Here is a 27,777-nt window from a genome sequence, read left to right on the forward strand (position 1 = left end):
GGTAAAATCCCAGTATTTGGAAAATTTTAAGGTTTGGTAGATATTGTAAATATCACAGTAGGTAGGTATTGGAAAGTCCTAATGAATTTATAATGAAGAAGAAACCCATTCCATAAATATTTCATTTGATTAAAAATACCAGGCTTGCTGGTAATTGTAGGTCTGCTTTTGTTATGTAGCCGTATTCCTATTATGTTAATGTGTGTACGCAATTTAATTAGTAGTTTGTTAAAACCTATACATGCTTATGTTACTCTACAAGAAGATATGTCAAAGAAATAATCAATCTTCCCATGTTTTCTTCCATCTGCTACTTCTATAGCTTTTCTTCTTCCTTCCTAATTACAACCCTTTAGTAGAATTCATCCCTCATATTGAAAATTAACAAGTATTATAATTCTTCCAAGTGGTAAAGATACCTCAAGACAAATGCTGGGCATAGAAGCCACAGGGAATAAATCTGCAAAGAAGTAAAAAGCTAACCTTTTCAAGCAATATTGTTCTCTCTCACTTACCAACTTTACATTTCCCTGTATGCCCCCGGAAGATGACTGGTTAGCCAGAGACGGGTAAGATTCCTCAAGGGAGGAACAACCTAAGACAGGCACAGTCGCAGGGGGGCCATCAGGTGAGAAATTGGGGATCAACAGAGGTGAGGCTTAGAATCTCACCCCCCATTTTGAGAGAAATCTGCATCCGTGGATGTTTTGTTGCCCTTGTCTAGCTTGGATTAATACTTAGTCTATAGGCACAGACTTGATCATCTACATTTGCCCTCTTACAGCACTAAATTATGTTTTCTACCTTTATCTTGCATCTACCTTCCACTTCAGCACTTTATTTAAAAAAATAATAATAATAAGGGAGAAATGTGGGATTCACATATAAATCAAGTATAAAAATCAAATGAATAATCATATCTGACTTGATTGTTTATAGTTCATGATGCGTGATCAAAACTGAAAGTTTCTGTGATATGACTGCCCTTGCACTGTTCACCATGTAAGAACTTATTCACTATGTAAGAACTTCTTCACCATGTAAGAACTTGTTCGTTATGCTTCAGAAGATTGGAGACTGTTGAGAATTAGGCTTGGGGTTGATTATTAATTGTGCATTGAGTCCCCTATACAGAATTTTATTGTTGTTAACTACCATTTGATCAATAAATATGAGAGATGCCCTCTCAAAGAAAACAAAAGTGTGATGATTAAAAAAAAATAGTAAAGGAGAGAAAAAAAAACCCACCAGGCTTGCATGCTGTAAATTATGAGAATATATCTTAAAAAAGAAGGTTGCAGTTTTAACAGTAATCTGTATCTATATCTTTAGCTGCCATTAAAAAAAAAAAAACCAAAAACAGAAAATGTGAAGACTAGTATTAAGTAACCCTGCAACACTCCCATGCTCACATTACAAGAAAACCCAAACTGTATACATTTATAAATAAACAGGCTCTGCGCCAGTAATACACAGAACTTCCTTTATACTGAAGTCTCTTTCCGTTCAATACCCAATGGAGATTTGTCCCTTGGCTTTGGGAAGCCAGGCTGTGCTCAGTGCACTCTGACACTCTTCATGTCGTCTGTGGTGCACGCAGGGGAGACACACGCTCAAGCGTCCCCATCAAATTCGACCTGGGTCACACTGGATGCTGTAGATGCCCTTCTATGGGTTTCGACATTCCCAGCAGAGGGGTTGTTCTCCTCGCACTCCTCATGGAGCTCGGGCAAATCCTGCAGCTCGGCTGGACTGGTGGCCTGCTGGAAAGGGGCTATGGCGGCTCGAATACAGTTGATCCACTGCTGCTTGTGGAACACATTATTGGCTTGCAGAGTGTGAGACTGGCCTGGAGAGGGGTCTTGAAAGCCAACTCTAAAGATATTTTTAGCTAGGAAAAGAAAAATTGGAAAAAAGAAAGGAAATCAGACTTAAAAACAGTTTGTGTAGATAAAGTGATCATATAATCTTGGCGTGGGTGCTGGAATTTCTATACATGTACACTTGTTAGATGGATGCATTAAATAAAGCCTTGGGACATTATTTATTAGATGCACCTACTGGTGTCAGAGCACAACTTGATGACAGCAGCAGCTATAGGACAATGGAATCCTTTCATTTGTAATTTTTTGTGTGGAGACAGAATTCTTTTTTATTTTCCCTATGCTGTACCTTCAGTTTGTGACTAATTTGTAACTGGAAGTTTGCACCTCTTTATCCCCTTCACCTATTTTGCCTAATACCCCACCCCCCCATGGCAACCACCTATTCTTTGTCTGAATGAGCCTATTTCTGTTTTGTCGGTTTTTCAGACGCTGTATGATGGAAGTGAAATCATATGGTATTTGTTTTTCTCTTTTTTCACTTAGTACAGTATCCTCTGGGTCCATCCATGCTGTCACAAATGGCAAGATTTAATTCTTTTCTATGGCTGAGTTATTGCACATGTATCCACATCTTCCTCATTCATTCATCTATTGATGGACACATATCTTGGCTATTGTAAATAGTGCTGCAGTTAACATAGGGGTACACATATCTTTTTGAATTAGTGTTTTTGTTTTCTTCAGGTAAATATTCAGAGGTGGAGTTACTGGGTAATATGGTATTCCTCTCTAACTGTTTGAGGAGCCTCCACGCTGTTTCCACAGAGGCTGCACCAATTTACACTCTCACCAGCAGTGCACCACAATCTTGCCCATATTTGTTACTCATTTTTTAATACTAGCTAGTCTGACTTGTGTAAAGTGATATCTCATTGCGGTTCTGAGTTGCACATCCTGATGATTAATGATGCTGAACATCTTTTCATGTGTCTGTTGGCCATCTGTACATCTTCAGAAAATTTCCATTCAGGTTCTCATTTCTTAAATCAGATTTTTTTTGGGGGGGGTTTAATTGTTTGAATATTTAAATGTTTCTTATATATTAATCTGAGACAGAATTTTAAAGATTACAACTAAATTCACTTAGTTTCTGAGTTTGTTAATTGAAACGATTTTACAATTTGTATTTTTACCTTTATGTGAGCTCCTGAAAGCCCCTCGAAAGGACCCTCCCACTCTCACATCTCCATCCTGCAGGTCTTCCCAGACCAGCTCTTGGACGGGGATTGGTCGTCGGTAAACTTGGTAAGAGTGACGCTCATTTTGTGTAACAGGCCGAGTCAAAACCAAGATTTCTTGAAAGAGGAAAATGTAAAATTTCTGCAGAAATGAGAAACAAATACTTCCTATGTGTGTAACCCTGTGATTTTAAGTGATTGGAATTTAGACATGACTGATTTCATCACGTTTATTTGAGATTCCCCTTATAGATGACCTCAGAAAGAGGATTCTAACGCTATGCATGTTCTGCTTGGATAGCCTGTCTAATCTCAGAGTGTAAAAACTTTTAATTGGCTTATAACATTAGATGAGGTAGCAGCAGAGTAATCACTGCACCCCACAAAGACCTATCAGTAGGAACATGCGTGGAAAGACCAGGATTGTATACCAAAGTTTTCTAACAAAGTAAGGATTTAAAGTATGCAAGCGGCTAAAAATGTTAATGGTTCTACTTTATCCCACACAAATTTCACTCTTTTAAAGAACAGCAGGGACTCACAATATAAATCAGAGACGTCAGATTTCATCTTTTTCCAAAAAGAACCTCAACTTATTAATCATGCTTCTGAAAAGCAAATAATGAAAATAAAAATACCACTCATGCTTATACTCAGGTCTGGCAGGTACTTTTTCAATTAAAATTCTAAAAGTAAGTTTGCTTCCAGTTAGTCTGCTGCAGAAGTCTGGTTAGTAATGCTAAAACTACTTCCATCACTATCAACTCTTCAGAAAAATCTTCTAACAGATCATTTTTTTATGAAACATGGAGCTAATAATTTATTCAGAAAAACTGTGAGCCTAATTGATTTATGCTGCAAAGCTAAAAAATAAAATATTATTGATTATCCAGAGACGTTTAAGTTATTCTGTAAAGACAGAAACCAAATGTGTGCGTTATGAAAGCTGGTAACAAAAAACAAAAACCAGTAACCTTTCACTATTTGATGAGTCCATTTTACAACCTGCTTCATAATCTATTTGGAAACAAACTGGGTGGGAAAGGGAAGCAATGGCTCATTTCCTATTAGTTCTAAGATACACTTACACGTCCATTTTTATTCTTCAGCTCCCCGTGGCAAAGCAATACTTTGCTTGCTTCAATTCGAGGATCCTTCTGCCTTTTATTCAGATACTCCAGTCTGTCGATGTAATACTGACATTCTGACTCTCCTATCTTCAAGTTGATTTCGGAGAGAACTCCTTGTATTATCAATATCTAAAAATTATCAAAAAACTGATGGAGTCTTTTCAGAGTAATGTAGTCAGTGTCCCTACAGGGCTAAAACACCACATCAAAATGATAGAATTTTAAAGCTTGAAGGGACTCTTGAAATTAGTTAATTCAGTCAGTCCCTTCATTTTACAGATGAAGAAACAGTTTCAGCCTAAATAGGTAATTTGCCCAAAGTTCTCCAGTTAGCTAGTGGAAGTGGTAAGACCAGAATCCAGTCTTTTGATTAGAATATAAATACAGATTGTGTCCTGCCTCTTTATTACTCAGTGTGTGGTGCACGAGCATATGGGGTGCTTAAAACATCCACCAAACACCTCCCGATGCTGAGTCACTATGCATAATTGGGAGTAGCATTGCATAACTTTCTAAGACAAGCTAATGTACAAATTTGAAAAACACAAGAATCATTAGTTGGAGTACTTACAGCTTCCTGCAAAAGCTGAACATCAGGGTGGTCCTCTGGAGTATGTCTAAGAATTTCTTTTAACAGTAAAGGGTATTTGACTAGGCGACATCGGGGATTATCGAGGAAGCTCCACAGATCTAGTTTTCTGCTGAAGGGAGACTCAAAACATCGCTGGAGAAAGTCCTGGACTCCTGGATCCTGTTTCTTTCGGTCAAGAAGAGCTTTGGCTGCCAGCTGGTTACTACAGTAGCCTTCGTAGGCATTCAAGCCTGGCAACTGAAGAGTGACACGAGAAAACAAAGTACGGTAAGTTCCTGCTATGGTCAGTCCATTAGTAAGCTTGTGAACGTGAAACGTAAAGCTCACAGCTGTTCTGGAAAGCTGACAAGCTGTGAGCATTGTCCTGCAGGTGATATTAGGGGGAGTAGAGTATTCTGGGCCAACACCAAACACCCTTTTCTAGTTTCCCTAATTTACCTAATTCAACCAAACACTCATGACTTTTACTTTCCCCAACTAGTTAGATGCTAGTCTTCTCTAGTCCCAGGACACCATAGCCTTCCTGTATCACCTTCATCACCAACCTTCAGATTGTTTTTTAAGTTGACTATCCCTCACTAGATTAGTCATGGAGAGACTGCCTTTTATCTCTCAATTCCCAGTGATCCCTCCCACAACAGTGCCAAGCATCTGGCAGGCACTCAAATATTAACTGAAAGAATGAAACAGAAAATTAATGGCATATAATGTAAAAACTCTGTGCAAGGAAGAACATTTTTAAAACAAAACTCTATCATTCATCAAGTACGTTTTTAAACATAGACTGTAAGTTCTTAATAGCTACAAAAATTTGTTCAATTCTAATGTGTTGTTGATCTGTTTCTATAATCCAGTTCCTGGATCCAGTGGTTCTGATATTCACCACAATGACAAGTGTGGCATGTACTTGTGAAAAACTATCTGGAGTAAAATACTACATACCCAGTTCACAAGAATGTGACCAATCTGCTCCACTATCCCATCAGGCTTGGTTGCTTCTCCTATTCTTGCCAACAAATCTGAAGCATAAGAAAGCAGAAATACCGAGAAGAGGTTTATTTTTAATATAATGCAGCACTAAATTACAAGTTTAGATTTAAACTTACACTTCTATTCCTGCTGTTCAAGATTCTAAAGAAAATTAAGTAGCATATCTCACCTTCATGCAAAGGTATGTGAGCATCCACGTCACCAAATATATGTGTGAGTTCCTCTTCTGATATGATAGACAACTTTAACATGGGGTCATGGTAGGCCTACCAGAGGGGGAGAAATGCATCATTAAGAGAGATCAAGCAAAGAAGACATTATGAGACATCTGTACTTGAATGCAAGTTTGAGTAACTGTTCAAAAGCTACTGTGGATTCTACTGTAAAACAGAAGAAATTAAAGTATATGTTTGCTAATCCCCCTAAAAGACTCTCTCACTAACATTCATATTTGAAGATGTGTCTAACAAAGCTCATGTAAAAAAAAAGTATTCACTAGTAGATATTTTCTGCTTCTAAAAAGAAAACTATGTTAGAATTCGTTAAATATGATTTCTAAAAACCAGAGTGTATGATAAAAAGTTATACACTGACCTTTCTTGCAAGTTTGAGATCTTCAATTAAGTCCTGTTCACCTCGGGACATTTCATATATTGCCTAAAAAAAATGAAGCAAACATCATAAGTCACCATCCTTTCCGCTGAGAAAGGAAAATTATGTACAATTGATATTCACCATTATTTAACCGATGTTTCAATCAGTCCTTTTTAAAGTGTCTCAGTCTGAAAACTAAAATTCAGAATTGAGTCTCAATGTTTTACATCGTGCCCTATGTATTATAACTTTACCCCATCAAGAGTTCAATCCGATGACCCCCACCAATCACAAAGTGTTGCTTAGCGTGTATTAAGAATTACTGTCAAATACAAAATTGCAAGTTGATTTTGCCTTAGGCATTAGTTTGCTAATCTTCTGGCAAAACACCTATTTAAAAAACAGGTACTATTTTTTTTAGTATAAACCAATGTATATGGTCTCACTACTGAATGCCAGCTTACCTCCTGACGTTTGATTTCTTTGGCAGTTAAAGACTCTCTAATGTTGACGCCTAACGTCTCTGACCACAGGACGCTACTTCTCCTTTTGGCAGGCATTGGGACTCTCGAGCTGCATGATGACTTTTGGGCAGAAGCTGGGAATCTGCTCTCACCATGATGAGTAAATGGCTTAACAGAAGAATAAAAGAGGTGAACAAAAGAGAAAAGCTTTGGAGGACATGGTAATTATTCCTCTTTTTCTTAAAAAAAAAAATAGACAAATTAGAAAACAAAATTCAGAGAATTTCTCCAGGCATTTATCCAAGCTTCAATCTATCATTGTAAAATATTATCAGCCAAAACTACTTTGAGATATGCAACCTATCCAAGATCATGCTTTGAGAGATGATGTAAATTAATATAGTGAGAGTAGATAAATATTGTTCTTGTATTTATTACCAGCATATTCCAAAGGGAAATTTATGGTTAGTAAGTGTGCAAACCTGTTAGTACACCTCAAGGAAAAAATACCAATTTTAAGCTTTTAGAAAAAAGCCTCCTCACTTCATTACTCACCCCCAGCCCCATTTCCCCTTACCTGTACTGTATGACCAAAGCATCTGGCTGCTCCATTTCTCACTGGAGAGATTAAATTTGCCAAGGATATACGTTGAGTTAAAGGTGAAACTCTTTTATTCCTTGGTTCCTGTAAAAACAAAATCAGGTTATACTAAATGTGTGTTTAGGTATAATGATGTTAAACAACTTTGGACAAAATTGAGCCCTCTCAAAAGCTAGTATATACATGTTGTAAAGTATAGAACTTTATGGGATTCTGAAAATGAATGTTTTCCTCATTGTTATAATACTAAAAACACTACTGAGTAGCAATAATTTATACAAAAATTAATGGTGCAAGAAATTCCAGTTAAAGATCTGAGTATCACTGAGAACATACCAAAAATTAACATTAAACACAAGAAAGACTAAAATTAAAGAAATGACCTCCTAGAACACTATAGACCTTTTAAGTTTAACATAGAGAGTAATTTTAAAAAATCACACTATTACGAAAAATTTCAAACGTACACAAAAGTGGAGAACAGCAGAATAGATCCCATGTACATATCATTAAGCTTCAGTAATTTCTGATGAAATAATCTGTTTCATCTCTGCCCCTGGTGGAGTATTTTAAAGCAAATCCTAGACACGATATAATTTCATTCTTAAATACTTCAGTCAGAGAGTAGCATGTAATTGCACACGTCTAATGGTGGAATGGTGAATTCTGAAGGCAGGGAGGATCCTGTCGTGGGAAGTGTTCCACAGGGCAGGACGGTGGCCAAGGGAGTCGCTCAGGAGTCTAGACGGCTGGGCTCCAGCCCTGGTTCCAGCACTTGCAAGGGAACACCCTGGGCCTCCATTTTCTCCTCTGTAGGAAGGAGTGAGTACTGAAACTTCTCTTACGAAGTTGTTACGAAGATTAAATAAGTTACACTGAAAGGGCTCAGAACAGTGCTTGGAACACAGGATGTGTTAGCAGTTGCTAAAGTTAAAGTTTCTTAGGAATTATCCCCACTTCCCAGTAAAGGTTGGGATTTATAAATAATTAGAGCCTCACTCATATATTTAACTCATTAACTTAACACAAATTCAGAGTATAATTCTATACGTATTATTTAACAAATAATAGTAGTATAGCAAACCACTTATTATTCAAGGTTCTCAAAAGTTTACAAAGTGCATTATTCCGTTACTGGTAGGAAAATGGAGGTATACCATTACATGACTCATAAAGCTATTGAAATCAAGAAGGCTGATCAAAAAACAGTTCTATGTTTATAATGTTTGTGCAGTAAAGTTATTTGTTTGTATTTGATGCCTTGGACAACTGTGGCATTCTTGAAAAAATGATTTTGATGAGACTGCAGAAGGACATAGAGTTAAAAATTACATTAAAATTACCATTTAAAAGTAAAGACTACCATTTAAAAATGACAGATGATGGGGACAGAGCCAAGATGGCGGCATGAGTAGAGTAGCAGAAATCTCCTCCCCAAACCATATATATTTTTGAAAATTCAACAAATACAACTGTCCCTAAAAGAGAGACTACAAGATACAGACAACAGCCAGGCTACACTGACATGTGCGAGAACCTAGCACCACGCAAAGGTGGTAAGACATCAGCCGTGGCCGGTGGGACCCAAGCGCCCCTCACTCCAGCTCCAGGCGGAAGGAGAGGAGTCGGAGCCATGAGGGAGAGGGAGCCCAGGACTGCTGAACACCCAGCCCTAGCCATCTGCACCCGAGCACAGACACACAGTGCAGCATGTGCTGGATACTAGGGAAACGGAACAGTAAAATGTGCGAGTGGGTCCTGCATTCGGCGCCCCTGGGACAAAGCAAAGCAAATGCTTTTTGAAAGAGTTAAAGGGACAGGGACCGCACAGCTGGACGGAAACATCCTTGGACACTTAGCTAAGCAGCTGGGAATGCCAGGGAAATCCGGGTTTCCTAACCCGCTGGGCGGCAGCGCAGCTCAGAGGCCCCTCACGGAGATAAACTGCCTCCTGCCCTCGTCCCCTCGGACGCCGGTCTGCCATAGTAGAGCATCAGCCTGAGGCAGCAGGGCAGAGCTTCTTTCACAGCAGCTGGGTATGAATTAGAAACCCTGTCTGTGCACAGCTGCCCAGTAGAAGCTAATAGGGGTCGCTGTTCTCCAAAGAGGAAGGCCACAAGCCAGCAAGAAGGGACATTGTCCCAGCTGACAAATGCACCAGCTTCCTGCGACTACCTCTATCACCATGAAAAGGAAGAGGAATTTGATAGAGACCAGACTAACCTAGACATGCTCCCCTGACAAGGAATCTAGGGACATAGACCTAACCAATCTCCCTGAAAAATAATTAAAAATAAGGGTCATAACCATGCTAATGGGGCTGCAGAGAAATATGCAAGAGCTAAGGGATGACGTCCGGAAGGAGATTACAGAAATGAAACAATCTCTGGAAGGATTTATAAGCAGAATGGATAAGATACAAGAGGCCATTGATGGAATAGAAACCAGAGAACAGGAATGCATAGAAGCTGATGCAGAGAGACATAAAAGGATTTCCAGGAATGAATCAATATTAAGAGAACTGTGTGACCAATCCAAATGGAAGAATATTCGCATTGTAGGAGTACCAGAAGAAGAGAGAGAAAGTGATAGAAAGTGTATTTGAAGAAATAATTGGTGAAAACTTCGCCAAACTGGGGGAGGAAATAATCGTTCAGGCCACGGAAGTACACAGAATTCCCAACAGCACCAAGACACATTATAATTAAAATGGCAAAGATCAATGACAAGGACAGAGTTTTAAAGGCAGCTAGAGAGAGGAAAAAGGTCACCTATAAAGGAAAACACATCAGGTTATCATCAGATTTCTCAACAGACACCTTACAGGTCAGAAGAGAATGGTATGATATACTTAATGCAATGAAACATAAGGGCCTTGAATCAAGATTACTGTATCCAGCACGATTATCATTTAAATATGAAGGAGTGATTAAACAATTCCCAGACAAGCAAAAGTGGAGGGAATTTGCCTCCCACAAACCACCTCTACAGGGTATTTTAGAGGGACTGCTCCAGATGGGAGCACTCCTAAGGCAAAACAGATGTCACCAGAGAAAATAAAATCACAGCAAAGAAAGCAGACCAACGAAATACTAACTAAAGGCAAAAAAAATCAACTACCCACAAAAGCAGTTAAAGGAAACACAAAAGAGCACAGAATAAAACACCCAACCTATAAAGAATGGAGGAGGAGGAATAAGGGAGAGATATAAGGAATCACCGGACAGTCTTTATAATAGCTCAATAAGCGAGTTAAGTTAGGCACTAAGATAGTAAAGAAGCTAACCTTGAACCTTTGGTAACCACGAATCTAAAGCCTGCAATGGCAATAAGTACATATCTTTCAATAATCATCCTAAATGTAAATGGAGTGAATGGACCGATCAAAACACACAGAGTAATTGAATGGATAAAAAAGCAAGAACCGTCTATATGCTGCTTACAAGAGACCCATCTCAAACCCTAGGACATACACAGATTAAAAGTCAAGGGATGGAAAAAGATATTCCATGCAAACAACAGGGAGAAAAAAGCAGGTGTTGCCGTACTAGTATCAGACAAAATAGACTTCAATACAAAGAAAGTAACAAGAGATAAAGAAGGACATTACATAATGATAAAGGGGTCAATCAAACAAGAAAATATAACTACTATAAATATATATGTACCCAACAAAGGAGAACCGGCATATGTGAAACAAATACTAACAGAACAAAAGGAGGAAACAGAATGCAATGCATTCAATTCAGGAGACAATGCACCACTCACTCCAAAGGATAGATCCACCAGACACAAAATACGTAAGGACACAGGCACTGAACAACACACTAGAACAGATAGACCTAACACATCTATAGAACTCTACATCCAAAAGCAGCAGGATACACATTCTTCTCAAGTACACATGGAACATTCTCCAGAAAAGACCACATACTAGGCCACAAAAAGAGCCTCAGTAAATTAAAAAAGGTTGAAATCCTACCATCCAACTTTGAGACCACAAAGGTATAAAACTAGAACTAAATTGCACAAAGAAAGCAAAAATGCTCACAAACACATGGAGGCTTAAGAACATGCTCCTAAATAATGAATGGATCAACGACCAAATTAAAGTAGAGATTAAAGCAATATAAGGAAACAAGTGACAACAACAACACAAAGCTGCAACTTTTGTGGGATGGAACGAAGTTGTCTTAAAAGGAAAGTATATAGCAATCCAGGCATATTTAAAGAAGGAAGAACAATCCCAAATGAAAAGTCTAACATCACAATTACCGAAATTGGAAAAAGAAGAACAAATGAGGCCTAAAATCAGCAGAAGGAGGGACATAATAAAGATCAGAGAAGAAATAAATAAAATTGAGAAGAATAAAACAATAGAAAAAATTAATGAAACCAAAAGCTGGTTCTTTCAAAAAATAAACAAAATAGATACGCCTCCAGCCAGACTTATTAAGAGAAAAAGAGAATCAACACACATCAACAGAATCAGAAATGAGAAAGGAAAAATCACTACGGACCCCATAGAAATACAAAGAATTATTAGGGAATACTATGAAAACCTATCTGCTAACAAGCTGGAAAACCTAGAAGAAATGGCAAATTCTTAGAAAAATACAACCTTCCAAGATTGACTCAGAAAGAAACAGAAAATCTAAACAGACCAATTACCAGCAAAGAAATTGAAGCGGTAATAAAAAACTACCCAGGACAGGAACTAAACACATGGGCCAGATGGAATTTTATCACACATACAGAGAAGACATAATACCCATTCTCCTTAAAGTTTTCCAAAAAATAGAAGAGGAGGGAATACTCCCAAACTCACTCTACGAAACCAACATTACCCTAAAACCAAAATCAGGCAAAGACCCCACCAAAAAAGAAAATTACAAACCACTATCCCTGATGAACGTAGACACAAAAATACTCAACAAAATATTAGCAAACTGAATTCAAAAATACATCAAAAGGATCATATACCATGATGAACGGGGATTCATCTCAGGGATGCAAGGATGTTACAACATTCAAAAATCCATCAACCTCATCCACCACATAGACAGAAAGACAGAAACCACATGATTATCTCCACAGACACTGAAAAAGCATTCGACAAAATTCAACATTCGTTCACCATAAAAATTCTCAGCAAAAGTACCTCAACATAAAAAAGGCCATATATGATAAGCTCAGAGCCAACATCATATTTAAGAGTGAGAAGCTGAAAGCTTTTGCTCTGAGATTGGGAAAAAGACAGGGATGTCCACTCTCCCCACAGTAATTCAACAAAGTACTGGAGGTCCCAGCCATGGCAGTTAGACAAAACAAAGAAATAGAAGGAATCCAGATTGGTAAAGAAGAAGATAAACTGTCCTATTTGCAGATGACATGATATTGTGCATAAAAACCCTAAGGACGCCACTCCAAAACTACTTGAACTGATATTGGAATACAGCAAAGTTGCAGGATACAAAATTAACACACAGAAATCTGTGCCTTTCCTATACACTAACAATGAACCAATAAAAGAGAAATCAGGAAAACAACTCCATTCACAATTGCATCAAAAAAAATAAAATACCTAGGAATAAACCTAACCAAGGAAGTGAAAGACCTATTCCCCAAAAACTACAGGATACTCTTAAGAGAAATTAAAGAGGACACTAACAAATTTAAACGAATCCCATGTTCTTGTCTAGGAAGAATTAATATAGTTAAAATGTCCATCCTGCCCAAAGCAATATACAGATTTGATGCAATACCCATCAAACTACCAACAACATTCTTCAATGAACTGCAAGAAATAGTTCAAAAATTCATATGGAAACACCAAAGAGCCCGAATAGCCAAAGCAATCCTGAGAAGGAAGAATAAAGTGAGGGGAATCTCGCTCCCCAACTTCAAGCTCTACTACAAAGCCACAGTAATCAAGACAATTTGGTACTGGCACAAAAACAGAGCCACAGACCAGTGGAACAGAATAGAAACTCCAGACATTAACTCAAATATATATGGTCAATCAACATTCGATAAAGGAGCCATGGAAATACAATGGGGAAATGACAGTCTCTTCAACAGATGGTGCTGCAACAAACCTGGACAGCTACATGTAAGAGAATGAAACTGGACCACTGTCTATCCCCATACACAAAAGTAAATTCAAAATCGATCAAAGACCTGAATGTAAGTCATGAAACCATAATACTCTTAGAAAAACACATAGGTAAAAATATCTTAGACATAGACATGAGTGAATTCTTCATGAACATATCTCCCCAGGCAAGGGAAATAAAAGCAAAAATGAACAAGTGGGACTATATCAAGCTAAAAAGCTTCTGTACAGCAAAGGACACCATCAATAGAACAAAGGTATCCTACAGTATGGGAGAATATATTCATAAATGACAGATCCGATAAAGGGTTGGATGCTCACGCACCTCAACAAGCAAAAAGTAAATAATTCAATTAAGAAATGGGCAGAGGAGCTGAATAGACAGTTCTCTAAAGAAGAAATTGAGATGGCGAACAGACACATGAAAAGATGCTCCACATCGCTTGTCATCAGTGAAATGCAAATTAAAACCACAATGAGATACCACCTCACACCAGTAAGGATCGCCACCATCCAAAAGATAAACAATAAGAAATGTTGGTGAGGTTCTGGCGAAATGGGAACCCTCCTAAACTGTTGGTGGGAATGTAAATTAGCTCAACCATTGTGGAAAGCATTATGGAGGTTCCTCAAAAAAATCAAAATAGAAATACCATTTGACCCAGGAATTACACTTCCAGGAATTTACCCTAGGAATGGAGCAGCCCAGTTTGAAAAAGATGCACCCATATGTTTATCGTAGCACTGTTTACAATAGCCATGAAATGGAAGCAACCTAAGTGTCCATCAGTAGATGAATGGATAAAGAAGAGGTGGTACATATACACAGTGGAATATTATACAGCCATAAGAAGAAAACAAATCCTACCATTTGCAACAGCATGGATGGAGCTAGAGGGTATTATGCTCAGTGAAATAAGCCAGGTGGAGAAAGACAAGTACCAAATGATTTCACTCATCCGTGGAGTATAAGAACAAAGAAAAACTGAAGTAACAAAATAGCAGGAGAATCACACAACCCACGAATGCACTAACATTTACAAAAGGGAAAGGGACTGGGGAGGATGGGCGCGAAGGGAGGGATAAGGGCAGAGAAAAAGGAACAGAGTCTTAAAATTAGCACGTATAATGTGTGGAGGGGTACGGGGCCGACTCTACAACACAGAGAAGACAAGTAGTGATTCTACAGCATCTTGCTACGTGGATGGACAGTGACTGAAGGGGTATATCGAGGGGACTTGGTGAAGGGGGGTGCCTAGAAAACAGTGTTCTTCATGTAATTGTAGATTAATGATACCAAAATAAATATACAAATAAAATAAAAATTGTGAGGGAACACATGTAACATATAAGTGAACATTTTAAAGGGTACAGTACTGTAGGGATCAGAGGTATTAAGTATGTACACATTGTCATACAAGTATATCCACTATTCTCCACAATTTTTGACATCTTCTCAAAACTGAAACTCTGTACCCATTACTCCCCATCTTCCCTACCCCTCAGTCCCTGGTAACCACCATTCTACTTTCTGTCTCTATGGATTTGACTATTCTAAGAACTTCATATAAGAGGAATCATATGTTTTTCCTTTTGTGTCCGGCTTACTGCACCTAGTGTAATGTTTTCAAGGTTCATCAGTGTTATTGCTTGTATCAGAATCTTATTCCCTCTAATGGCTGAATAATATTCCATTGTGTATATATACCACCTTTTGTTTATCTGTGAGGCATTTCCTCTTTATTCTAAGTGTGTTAGATATTTTTAATCATGAAAGGATATTTTGAATTTTGTTTTATTGCTATTTCTGCATCATTGAGATAATCATTCTTCCCCCTCCCTTCCTTAATTGTTAATATGGCGTTATAACATTGACTGGTTTTCATTTGTTGAGCCATCTTTGCATGCCAGGAATAATCCTTACTTTGTCAGTGTATATAATCCTGCTTAATATGATGCTGCAACTATTTTACCATTATTTTGTTGAAAACTTATATATATACTCAGAAGAGATGTTAGTTTATAGTTTTCTTTTCTTGTAGTATCTTTGTCTGGCTTTGGTGTCTGGGTAATGCTGGCCTCATAGAATGAGTTAAGAGATGCTCTTCCTCTTCAAGTTCTTGGGAGAATTTGAGGATTGGTGTTAATTCTTCTTTAAGTATTTGGTAGACTTCACCAGTGAAACCATCTCCTCAAGGTCTTTTTGTTCTTTTGGGGATGTTTTTGTTTATGTATCCAATCTCTTTACTAGTTCTAGGTGCATTCAGATTTTCTCCATGATTCAGTTTTGGCAGGTTGTGCATTTCTAGGAATTTGTTCACTCCAGCTAAATTATCTAATCTGCTAGTATAAAACTGTTCATAGTACTCTCTTATAATACTTTTTATTTCTGTAAATTGGTATTAATATGTCCATTTGCATTTCTGATTTTAGCAATTTGTCTTTTCATATTAGTTTATAATATAATACAATATAATATCTGTCCTAAGATTTATATATCAAGTCAGTCCTCCTTTCTAAAACTAATTTTACAAAATAATGAGCAATAGAAAAGAAGAACAGTGAAATCTTCAAGGTTTTCAGAAGAAGAAAGATATAGGGAAAGGAAAATACCTAAAAAGAAAAAAGCATAATAGAAAAACATGTTCACAAAAAAAAAATGTGTGTTCCAAAATTAGCTATGAAAGAACGTATGTCAGAAAGGTAATATAAGTTAAGGAAAGAATTAGAAATATCCAGAACCTGAAATCGGACAAAAAGGATGCCTGAATGCTTTTCAATGGATTACCTCATTTTCGAGGGCCATGTATCTTTTATTTGATTCACTATTTGTTATTGATTATGTTTTTTTTTTTTAAAACCATAAGGGTTATATCTGTAAGATGTTAACTCTAGAAAACTGATAGCACAGGAAATATTTTGCAGATAGGTATGCAGATAAAGCTATTATTCTGCTAGGCACCTGATTTAGCAACCTTATTCCATTACTCTTCAGGGACTAGAATACATCTGTGTTTTCACAGCACTCTGACCAGCTTCATCATTCTGCTGGATCACTCATTACTACATAAATTAAATCTTTAACAGGTCTACACTCTTCAAATTAAAGGGAAAAAAAAGCATATCAAAACAGAAACGCCAAGGTACACCAAAATGAAGACACAGTGTTTACCCCAAAACCTTTAAAGTTTGTCAAATAGTGACAAACCAGACAGATATGAGACCTACGTGGTGTCAGCATTTGTGCCCAAAGATGCGGAGAAAAGACAACTGGACTTCTCTGGTGGCCCTGAGCATAGGGCCCTTCAGTGGCATGAAAACAGGAGACTAGCCTGGGAAGGACTCCAAGGATTGAATTCTCAGGCTGAGAGTAAGAACACTGCCACACAGTAAGGTCTATTGGTGCTGAAGCAGTCTGGGCCCTATAAACTCTCGAAAGTAACATTGCTCTGAGAAATACGTTAAGGAAAAGGGTTCAAATTGAGCAGAACAGAATAAGAGAAACTAAGACAAGAAAGAGTTCAGATAAAAGAGAGGTGGGTCAAAGGAAAGCTCTCAGATAGCCTTAGGGTTGTATTTTTAAAAATCACATTGTGGAAACAACAGAAGAGACTACTCCACAATTACAAAGCTGAAAAACAGGCTATTTGACCCACTCCTCTGACCTAAAATTACAGGAAAACTTACTGCACTTAAAAGTAACAGAAAAAATCATGCATCCCATTGAAAACTATGATAAGAAACAGAAAATGTGGAGTAGAATAATGTCTCTATAGCACAAAAGAAATAAGCGAGTTGTCATAATTACACACAGAAAAGAATTAGTTCAGTAATTTGAAAACACGGTGATTTGTACATCCTTACTATGACCTATATGTTAAAAAGCAAAAGAAAATGCCAAGTAACACATAAAATGTTTTCAGTAAGTAGAACGTTTATAGTAATGCAGTAGTAATTTATAGAAATGTAGACTGCTGTCTTTGACCCATGGGGAAATCAAGTGAATAATTAAGTCAGTATCTCCAGGAACCCAGAATTTTGGTGTAGTTGAAAGAGATCTAGATAATAAGACTGACAAGATTAAGTGAAAAACCCTTAGCCTTGAATTTGAAAGAATATAAATTCATGATCTATTCTATCTTTAAAAATTACATATATTTCCTAGCTCTGCTCATAAAACAGGATGAGAAACAATGATCAATCCAAGGAGTGTGCATAAAAATGCCCAGATTTTAGCCTCTACCATTTCCTAAGGAAACCAGGGCTTTTAGAAATGACTGGTTTCAGGTGTGGAGCAGAAAAGAAAGTGCAAGTGGTCCTGGAGTATCTTGTTATCTTGGAAGAAAAGAAGGTCTATCAAACCTCTAAGATACGAGGTGAGGGTCTGTCTGGCCAATGGGTTTCAGGCCCCGGCGAGTTCGCTATGGATTCAGTGTGACCAAAGAAATGACAGTAGAACGATTCTTTGGGATGAAAGTGTTTATTACCTGGCTTGTTATCACGGCAGTGGGTCGACCACTAGCATTTCTGCCTCCTCCCAGAGCACTGGGCTGAGCTCTCTATATGGTGCAATAATAGCTCATTGCCTAAAGGCGTGGAAGTAGCAGACTAGCAGCAGGCCAGTTACACCATCAGGTGGCTTAAGTTCAGTGAGCATCCTGGCAATAGAACCCCCAACTTCCCCACACTCCACCACTCCAGGATTCTCGCCTTATAATCTACATGCTCTCAATCTTCCCCAGTGGTCCCTGTGCGAGAAACCTGGAGCACTGTCACCAGATTCCACAACAGCAACAGAGAATAACAACAACTTAGAGATAATAACAAAAATTAAGATACAACAAGATTTTCATACAGATAACAAAAGTTATAATAATCCTCAAGCCAGAGGAAGTTCCCAATCCACAAAGACCTTAGGGGTGATAAGACACATGTTTAAATGACAACAACATAGGCAAATCTGGTCCATCAGGTAGGATGCATGCAAGATAGTCCTGTGATAGGACTTTGGCAGGAACGGGGTCCCATCCAGGTCTTGTATACCATACTTTTACTCCTTTCCCTATGGGGGTTACTTAAGAATCTGTATACATAGTGCTACTGGATTTGTGTGCACTGGCCATAAAGATAAAACAAAACTGCCAGGTAAGATGCTCCTGCCTTCTGGTTGTTCAGGATATACAAGTGTGACCTTTGGGGGCCACTCTGAGGTTATTCCAGGAACACACAGGAGGCCAGCTTCTAGGCCTTGTTTCCAAGGTGCCAGGAGAGCCAGCCATTGTTGGTCCAGGTGTCGAAAGGTCCAAGGCCATGTCCACTCAATGGAGTCTCCAGGGTTCAGTGCAGTTGGTGCTGGCAGCAAGATTTTATTCTTGTGGTCAAACCTCGGCCTCAGTGATTCTTCCTTGGTTTGTCCTTGCTGTTCTATAGGGGAGGCAGCCATATGTGTTAACATGTCTATGGGACTCATGGCCCACTTTTGGGGTGTCTCGTTCAAACACCATAGCATGGTCCATAAACAGACGGACTGACCCCACAGACTATTAGTAACTGATGTTAGTCCAGATTTTGACAAGTCACTGTGCCTCTCTGTCATGCCTGCTGTGGTAGGATTGTATGACCCATGAAACTTGCATTTGATTCCCAGCTGTGGCACCCATTCTAGCAGTGTATGTGCAGTAAAATGGGTGTCCTGATTACGCTCACTTACCTAAGGTCATCCATAGGCAGCAGAGAGTCGCTTCAGGCCTCTATTTGTTGTCTGCTGGTGTGCACAACGGGTAGGAAAAGCAACCAGAAGTCCAGTAGCCATGTCCACATGAATCATGGCATACCGATACCCTTCTGACACAGGTCGATGCCCAATAAAGTCTATCTGCCACCTGATGAGGGGTATAGGCCCCTTAGTTATTGTCCAATGTTGATGTGAACTCGGTGTAAGTCCCTTTGGAGCATACAGCACACTCCTGCCGGGCTCTACTAACTTCGTCAAAGGTCAAAGACAAGCCCCACCGACGGGCTACAGCCCACATTGTCTTTTGCCCCGCATGCAACAAACAGTGATGTAACCACTGGGCTACATCAGAGGCAGACTTACCTTCTAACCAATGTATCTGGGCCAATTTATCTGCCTTATCATTTCCTAGGGATGCCAGTGACAAATGACCTGTCACATGGTATACTGTAATTATTTTAGTCTGACTACAGGCCCATAAGTCTTGCCACAATTCTTGTGACCAGCCAGCCAGTTGGCATGGTACCAGGTTGGTAGCCACAGGGCCAAGCCCCGATAGATAGCCCAGCTGTCAGTGCAGGCAACTATAGGGGAGGGCTCCTGGCTGATCACAAGCCACACAGCTTGCTACTCTGCCCATTGGCTGCACTTCCCCCCACCATCTTCCATCCATATTGTCTTAGTCTTAGGATGGAAAGCTATGGCCCTCCATTTTGGGGACTGCCCATGGCTGGGGCTGTCTGTGTACCATGCATCTTCAGGTATAGGGGCTATTCCCTCCCAAAAGGGTCTTTCTCCTACTAATAGTTCAAACGCAAGTTATTCCTGCTTTTCACTAGTATATATCACCGGCCAGTAAGCGTTGGAGTTCTTCATTTAAGGGGCTACTAGAGAGGGCACTATGCTGCTTTGGGTAAGAACCCCACTTGGCCAGTGTGGGCATTTGTGCCACACCACTCCTTGGCTTTTGCGTCCAGTTTCGTACCGACCCCAAGATGGGATTGGTGGTTATTTCCCTTATCGGGGCCATTCCAGTGATGGGTTCTGTAGCCAGTAAGGAGTGATACATGGCATTCAGTTGTTTTTCTATCAAAGTGTATCATACCTCTACCCATTTCCAACATTGTGACCAGAATCCAATACGTTGGAAGTTCATTTAAGCCGCTGCCAGAGACCCCAGCTATAACCATCTTCAGTCACATGTACATGCAGCTCACAGGACCTTAATCGGTCTATCACACTCAAGGCCTGAACGGCCTTCACTGCCTGTTTAGCTGTAGTGAAGGCAGATGCACAAGTTTCATCCCACTCCCACCTGATACCTTTTCATACCAACCAGTATGAGGGTTTCAGAATTTGTGCCAAGTGTGAGATAAACTCTCTCCAGTAGCCTGGAAGACCCAGAAACTCCTGTAGCAATGCTATAGTTTTAGGGGAAGGAAAGGCCTGGACTTTATCTATAACTGCCTCTGGTATAGCTTTGTTCTCACCCAACCAGACAACCCCCAACAATTTGACAGACAAACCAGGTCCCTGAACCTTGGTACTGTTCACAGCCTATCCTTTCTCCTGTAGATATTGTAGCAGTCTAGGTGCTACACCTTCTAGATCTGAAAGAGAATCGGACGTGAACATGACATCATCAATATAATGATACAGCCGCACCACTGGCAGTTTCTCCCATGTAGTCATGTCCTGGGCTACAAGTCTGTGACAGATGGTGGGGCTGTGGAGGTATCCAGGTGGAAGGACGGTGAAAGTCCATTGCCATTCTTCCCACGTGAAGGCAATCTGTACCTGACTTTCCTGCTCAATGTCAACGGAAAAGAAGACATTAGCAAGATCCAGCACATAGTGATATGTTCCTAATTCACGGCTGAGGGTCCATCAGGCCTGCAATAGAGGGGACAGCAACATGCATAGGGGGTATGACTATTCAGTTCTCTGTAATCCACAGTCACATGCCAGGAGCCATCTGGCTTTTTTACTGGCCACACTGGGGAATTGAAAGGACTATGGGTGGGCTTTGGATTACCTACCTTTTCCAGCTCCGGGATAGTTTCTCCAACCTCTTTATGTCCTCCAGGCAGTTTGTATTGTTTGGTATTGGTCACCCGCCGAGGCACATGCAAAGCTATAGGCAGGTGCATACCATGTCCCCTCAAAACCGCCTTCACCACACGTACTCTCAGTCTGAACTCACCTGCAGTGATCTGAAACCATAGATCCTGCAGGATATCAATCCCCAAAATATACTCAGGGATAGGAGATATATACCCAGTATACTCCTTTGGGAGTAGACACCCTATTCCCAAAGGGATTTGGGCTTGATTCACTCTGATAGCCTTACAGCCTTCATCCTTCCCCAGCTCCTCCATTTCCGGGGCCTATGGCACCTTTCTCTCCCCTCCCGAGTGCCTCCTCTGACACAAAACTTTACCTTTTCTACCGCGCCTCACAGTAATGCTAGCTCAGTGTTCAGCAGCTCTTACCTTCACCTTAATTCTCTGCATCTGGCGTTCTCGTGCCTCCTCCTGTGCTTCCCTTAGACAATCCACTCTCTGCTCCCTCCTAGGGGAAGCCCGTTGAAGCACCCCACCCATAAGGGCTGCCTTTCTTTCTCCTTAGTAATCAGTGAACACTGTGAACTTCGCCACTTGTCTTGGCAAAGGCTTTCAGCCCCTGGCAAGTTCGCTGTGTGGGGCAGTTGGGGTTCTTATGGCCAGTATTCTCACGGAATGTTAACCACCTCATGATGTTACTGGCCTGTTGCTAGGCTACCTACTGGCCACGCCCCTTTCTCACTTGGATGGCACCACCAGTACCAGGGAAGTCTGAGGTCTGAGGCATCTGCAGCACACCTGTGGGTGTGGCTTGCTCACCTAGCTGCCCCTGGGCAGGAGTTTCTCAATCTCTAGAAAACAGCACAGTATCAGGCACATAGCAGACTTTCAACAAATAACTGTAAATGGATGGATGAATGAAATACACATTGAAAGAAACACTTGGCTGTTCATTCTCCAGAAGCCATCACTATGGCTTTGTTTTTGCTGTATAAAGAGCCCCGATCACAGTAAAGCTTTACCTCCACTGGAGGGAGCTGTCTTCTCTTCCCAGTAGGGCCCTCCCTTCCAGCAGGCTGCTGGTGAAAGGTGAGGTTGTGGATGGGGTCAGATGCCACATGCCCTTCCTTTCCCTGTGGACTGTCCTGTGTTCTGGGTTAAAGAAGTCTGGGTTAGCTCTTTGGAGTCCTGGGTGCCCCACAGCTTTGAATCTGAGGGCTTGCTTGTTGCAAAACCTCTTTGCCTGTTTTGTTCCCTTTTAGTGAAAACCTCTGTTTGGGAACAGATGAACATTTCCCTACAGGTTTTGGGATACAGATATAGCCTTGCTCCATCCTCAGTGCTCTCCATTGGGAACTCTTTTATTTTGTAAGTTATGACTGTGCTATGTCTGGGACTTGCATAAGGCCGCAAGAGTCTGGATTCAAGAACCAAAATTCTACTCATAAAATGAGGCAGTGGACTTTGGCCAGGGGATTTTACTGGGACAGCCTGCTTCTCAGGCATGCTGCAGGTGTCTCTGGGAGAGCTACCAGAGTTTTCACGCAGAAGCTGGGGTACTTATGGTGCCAGCCCACGGAGAGGGGCACTGTTTGGGCTACATTCTCTCTAGTTGGGTCTCCTCTGTAGACATTGAAAAATCTGTGCTATTGTGAAATTCTTCACATCTAATCAAAATCTCCTCTGCAGACATTGGAGACCATCTCTTGTGCTTTAGGTCTTACTGGAAAAGATGATCTATGAGTCCCTATCAGGTAACCGACACAGGCAGCGGAGAAGGGCAGGGAGACCAGCAACCAGGAAGGGATTTTGTTCTGCCACCTGACACATGTGGTACCTGATTACAACTACCTCTATCCACATGAAAAGGCAGAAGAATTTGTTCTAGTCCAGAATTACCCAGACAACCCCTGAAAGAGGGCCTGGGGAGATAGATTTAACCACTTCCTGAAAAAGAATTCAAAATAAAGGTCATAACTGTGCTGATGGACCTGCAGAGAAGTATGCAGAGCTAAGGGATGAAGTCCAGAGGGAGAATACAGAAATAAAACAATCTCTGGAAAGACTACTTAGTAGATTGGATGAGGTGCAAGAAACCATAAATGGAATGAAAATCAGAGAAACAGGAATAAAGAGAAGCTGAAGCAGAGAGAGATAAAAGCATCTCCAGGAATGAAAGAATATTAAAAGAACTGTGTGACCAATCCAAACGGAACAATATTTGCATTATAGGAGTACTAGAAGAAGAGAAAAAGGGATAGAAAGTGTCTTTGAAGAAATAATTGCTGAAAACTTCCCCAAACTAGGGGAGAAAATAGTTCCTCAGACCATGGAAGCCCACAGATCTCCCAACACAAGGGATTTAAGGAGGACAACACCAAAATATATAATAATTAAAATGGCAAAGATCAAAGGCAAGGACAGAGTATTAAAGGCAGCCAGAGCAAGAAAAAAGGTCAGCTACAAAGGAAAACCCATCAGGCTATCATCAGACTTCTCAACAGAAACCTTACGGGCCAGAAGAGAATGGCATGATATATTTAATGTAATGAAACAGACGGGCCCTGAACAAAGAATATTGTATTCAGCACGATTATCATTTAAATATGAAGGAGGGATTAAACAATTCCCAGACAAGCAAAAGTTGAGGGAATTTGCCTCCCACAAACCACCTCTACAGGATAAGGGACTGTTCTATATGGAAGCACTGCTAAGGCTAAATAGATGTCACCAGAAAAAATAAAATCACAACAAAGAAAGTAGACCAACCAAATACTAAAGGCAAAAAATAAAATCAACTATTCAGAAAAGCAGTCAAAGGAAATACAAAAGAGTACAGAACAAGACACCTAACATAAATGGGGGAGGCGGAATAAGAAGGGAGAGAAATAAAGAATCACCATACTGTGTTTATCATAGAGTTATAAGATAGTTAGATAGTTACATAGTAAAGAAGCTACCCTTGAACCTTTGGTAACCATGAATCTAAAGGTTGCAATGGCAATAAGTACATTATCTTTCAATAATCAACCCTAATGTAAATGGACTGAATGCACGAATCAAAAGACACAGAGTAAATACAGAAAACAGAATCTTAGAATGGTTGTATAATCTACACAAAGTCACACAACTAACTAAAGTCCAGAAGTGAGTTTGTGACCTATAAACAATCTTTAATGGTGCTAGCATAATTTCATTTGATTTATGGCTTATTTTATATTAGTTAACAGAACAAATAGGAGATGTTTAAAGAAATATAGTATCACCAGAAACGTACTATAGACATAATACATTAAAATGTAATTGTCAAAATGAAAATGTCAACAGTTACCCTAAATAGCAGAATAGATACTAATTAGAAATTATCAAGGTAAGAAGATCAACTTGAGGAATTCTCCCAGAGAATAGCATAAAAGACTATAGAGGTGGAAGAAATGAAAGAGTTAACATATAAAATAATTCCACATACTCTAAAATCTTGCTAATACAAGTTCTAGAAATAAATATTAGATAGTAAGAGGGTGAAAATAATCTAACAAATGAGAAGATTTCATAAAGTTGAAATAAATATGGCTCTTTAGATTAAGACAGTCCAAAGAATGCCTCCCAGGGTGAACAATTTAACAAAAAAGACTGACTATACAAATATTAGATAAAGAATCCCAGAGAGACAAAAGCAAAGACTGGGAAAAAAAACTCTGCTGCATACATAATAGACCAGGGGTTAATATCCATACTACATAAAGAACTGAAAATACTTTCCCCCCCGTTTATTTCATTTAAAAATTGAGGAAACACATGTAACATAATTGACCATTTTAAAGGGTACAGTACTGTAGGGTTCAGAGGTATTAAGTATATGCACATTGTCGTACAACTAGTTCCACTATTCTCCAGAATTTTTGACGACATCTCAATACTGAAACTTTGTACCCACTACTCCTCATCTTCCCCACCCCTCAGTCCCTGGTAACCACTATTCTACTTTCTGTTGCTGTGGATTTGACTATTCTAAGTACTTCATATAAGAGGAATCATACGGTTTTCCTTTTGTCCCTATCTTACTGTACTTAGTGTAATGTTTTCAAGGTTCATCCATGTTGTTGCTTGTATCAGAATCACATTCCTTTTTAAAGCTGAATAATATTCCAATGTATGTGGTAGATCTCTATGTATTGTCAAGAGATAAAGAGAAATAAAAGCAATCTACGTACATTATGATCATGTATAAGTCAACATTATACACAGTGTGTGAACGCATAAGTAAACAAAAAAAGACCTGGGACACACCAAATAATAACTGCTTATTATTGGAGGATGGAGGTGGTAAAAGGGAACTTAAAAAAATGTTTTAATTTAGCACTGGGACAATATATTGTGTGTTACTTTTACAATTAAAAAGCAGACACAAGTAGTTAAATACATATAGCAGTCTAGGAATGATTATGTTTCAGGATAAACAGTTCTGGATACTATTTATGGCTTCTCAGAGCATTATCAGGAATAACTTTTATAATTAACTTGTATATTTTGGGTAAGAAGAACCACTTCTTAGATCTAGCTTCTGTTTCCCTTTTCATCACCTGTACCAGCAACTGGCTTTATTTTTTAGAACTTTGTCACTGAGAAACAAAGTTTTGTTATTTTACAGGGCAACCAGTAGAGATCATAAATTTCATCAAAATGCGAGATGGAGGGCAGTAAACCAGCCTTACTCATAAGTTACTAGCTTTAGCATGCCAGCTAGCTTCAAACTATATAAATCTGAGCCTCAGGAAAATAACCAATTACCTATCATGGTTCTGAAAGCTAGTTTTTCAAAAGTGATATGATAAAACAGGAACACTGAAAGGACTATTGTAATTGTAAACAAACACAAGTCTTCTTAAAATCGTTAATTTTATTAGGAATTAAATATACAATTTGTTACTATGTTTCATCTAAAATTGCAAAGTATACCAATACTCAACATATAACCCTTCAATATACTGTTGACCTTCCAAGAAAATGAGGTCCCCCAATCTAGACATTCAGAAAAAATACCAACTATTCAAATATTTAAAAACACTTCTTTTGTCCTGCCCAAAGCAATATACAGATTTGATGCAATCCTTATAAAATTACCAACAGCACTCTTCAATGAACTGGAATAAATAGTTCAAAAATTCATATGGAAACACCAAAGAACCCCGAATAGCCAAAGCATTCCTGAGAAGGAAGAATAAAGTGGGGGGGATCTCGTTCCCCAACTTCAAGCTGTACTACAAACCCACAGTAATCAAGACAGTTTGGTAGTGGCACAAGAACAGAGCCACAGACCAGTGGAACAGAATAGAGACTCCAGACATTAACCCAAACATATATGGACAATTAATATATGGTAAAGTAGCCATGGACATACAATGGGGAAATGACAGTCTCTTCAACAGATGGTGCTGGCAAAATTGGACAGCTGCATGTAAGAGAATGAAACTGGATCACTGTCTAACCCCATACACAAAAGTAAATTTAAAATGGATCAAAGACCTGAATGTAAGTCATGAAACCATAATACTCTTAGAAAAAAACATAGGCAAAAATCTCTTGGACGTAAACATGAGCGACTTCTTCATGAACATATCTCCCTGGGCAAGGGAAACAAAAACAAGAATGAACAAGTGGGACTATATCAAGCTGAAAAGTTTCTGTACAGCAAAGGACACCGTCAATAGAACAAAAAGGTGTCCTACAGTATGGGAGAATATATTTATAAATGACAGATCTGACAAAGGGTTGACATCCAAAATATATAAAGAGCTCACACACCTCCACGAACAAAAAGCAAATAATCCAATCAAAAAATGGGCAGTGGAGCTGAATAGACAGTTCTCCAAAGAAGAAATTCAGATGGCCAACAGACACTTGAAAAGATGCTCCACATCACTAGTCATCAGAGAAATGCAAATTAAAACCACAATGAGATATCACCTCACACCAGTAAGGATCGCCACCATCCAAAAGATAAACAACAACAAATTTTGGCAAGGTTGTGGAAAAAGGGCAACCCTCCTACACTGCTGGTGGGAATGTAAATTAGTTCAAACATTGTAGAAAGCAGTATGGAGGTTCCTCAAAAAGCTCAAAATAGAAAATACCATTTTACCCAGGAATTCCACTTCTAGGAATTTACCCTAAGAATGCAGCAGCCCAGTTTGAAAAAGACAGATGCACCCCTATGTTTATCGCGGCACTATTTACAATAGCCAAGAAATGGAAGCAACCTAAGTGTCCATCAGATGAATGGGTAAAGAAGAGGTGGTACATATACACAATGGAATGTTCTTCAGGCATAAGAAGAAAACAAATCCTACCATTTGCAACAGCATGGATGGACCTAGTGGGTATTATGCTCAGTGACATAAGCCAGGCAGAGAAAGACAAGTACCAAATG

At 39.3% G+C, this 27,777-nt stretch overlaps 1 protein-coding gene across 1 annotated transcript; it reads right to left on the reverse strand.

Annotated features, from left to right (window-relative positions):
* Nucleotides 1-1,512: 1,512 nt before the first annotated feature.
* LOC140847805 (neuroepithelial cell-transforming gene 1 protein-like) lies at nucleotides 1,513-21,902 on the reverse strand. Its single transcript, XM_073229161.1, has 10 exons — nucleotides 21,777-21,902; nucleotides 7,412-7,519; nucleotides 6,835-7,002; nucleotides 6,371-6,433; nucleotides 5,946-6,042; nucleotides 5,729-5,805; nucleotides 4,766-5,023; nucleotides 4,153-4,323; nucleotides 3,020-3,206; nucleotides 1,513-1,891 (listed from the first exon to the last, which is right to left on the reverse strand). Exons 1-10 carry the CDS (start codon nucleotides 21,885-21,887, stop codon nucleotides 1,614-1,616), a joined length of 1,518 nt encoding a protein of 505 aa, XP_073085262.1. The 5' UTR covers nucleotides 21,888-21,902; the 3' UTR covers nucleotides 1,513-1,613.
* Nucleotides 21,903-27,777: the final 5,875 nt, after the last annotated feature.

Source organism: Manis javanica, chromosome 2 (assembly GCF_040802235.1).
Source record: "Manis javanica isolate MJ-LG chromosome 2, MJ_LKY, whole genome shotgun sequence".
Classification (NCBI taxonomy): Eukaryota; Metazoa; Chordata; class Mammalia; order Pholidota; family Manidae; genus Manis; species Manis javanica.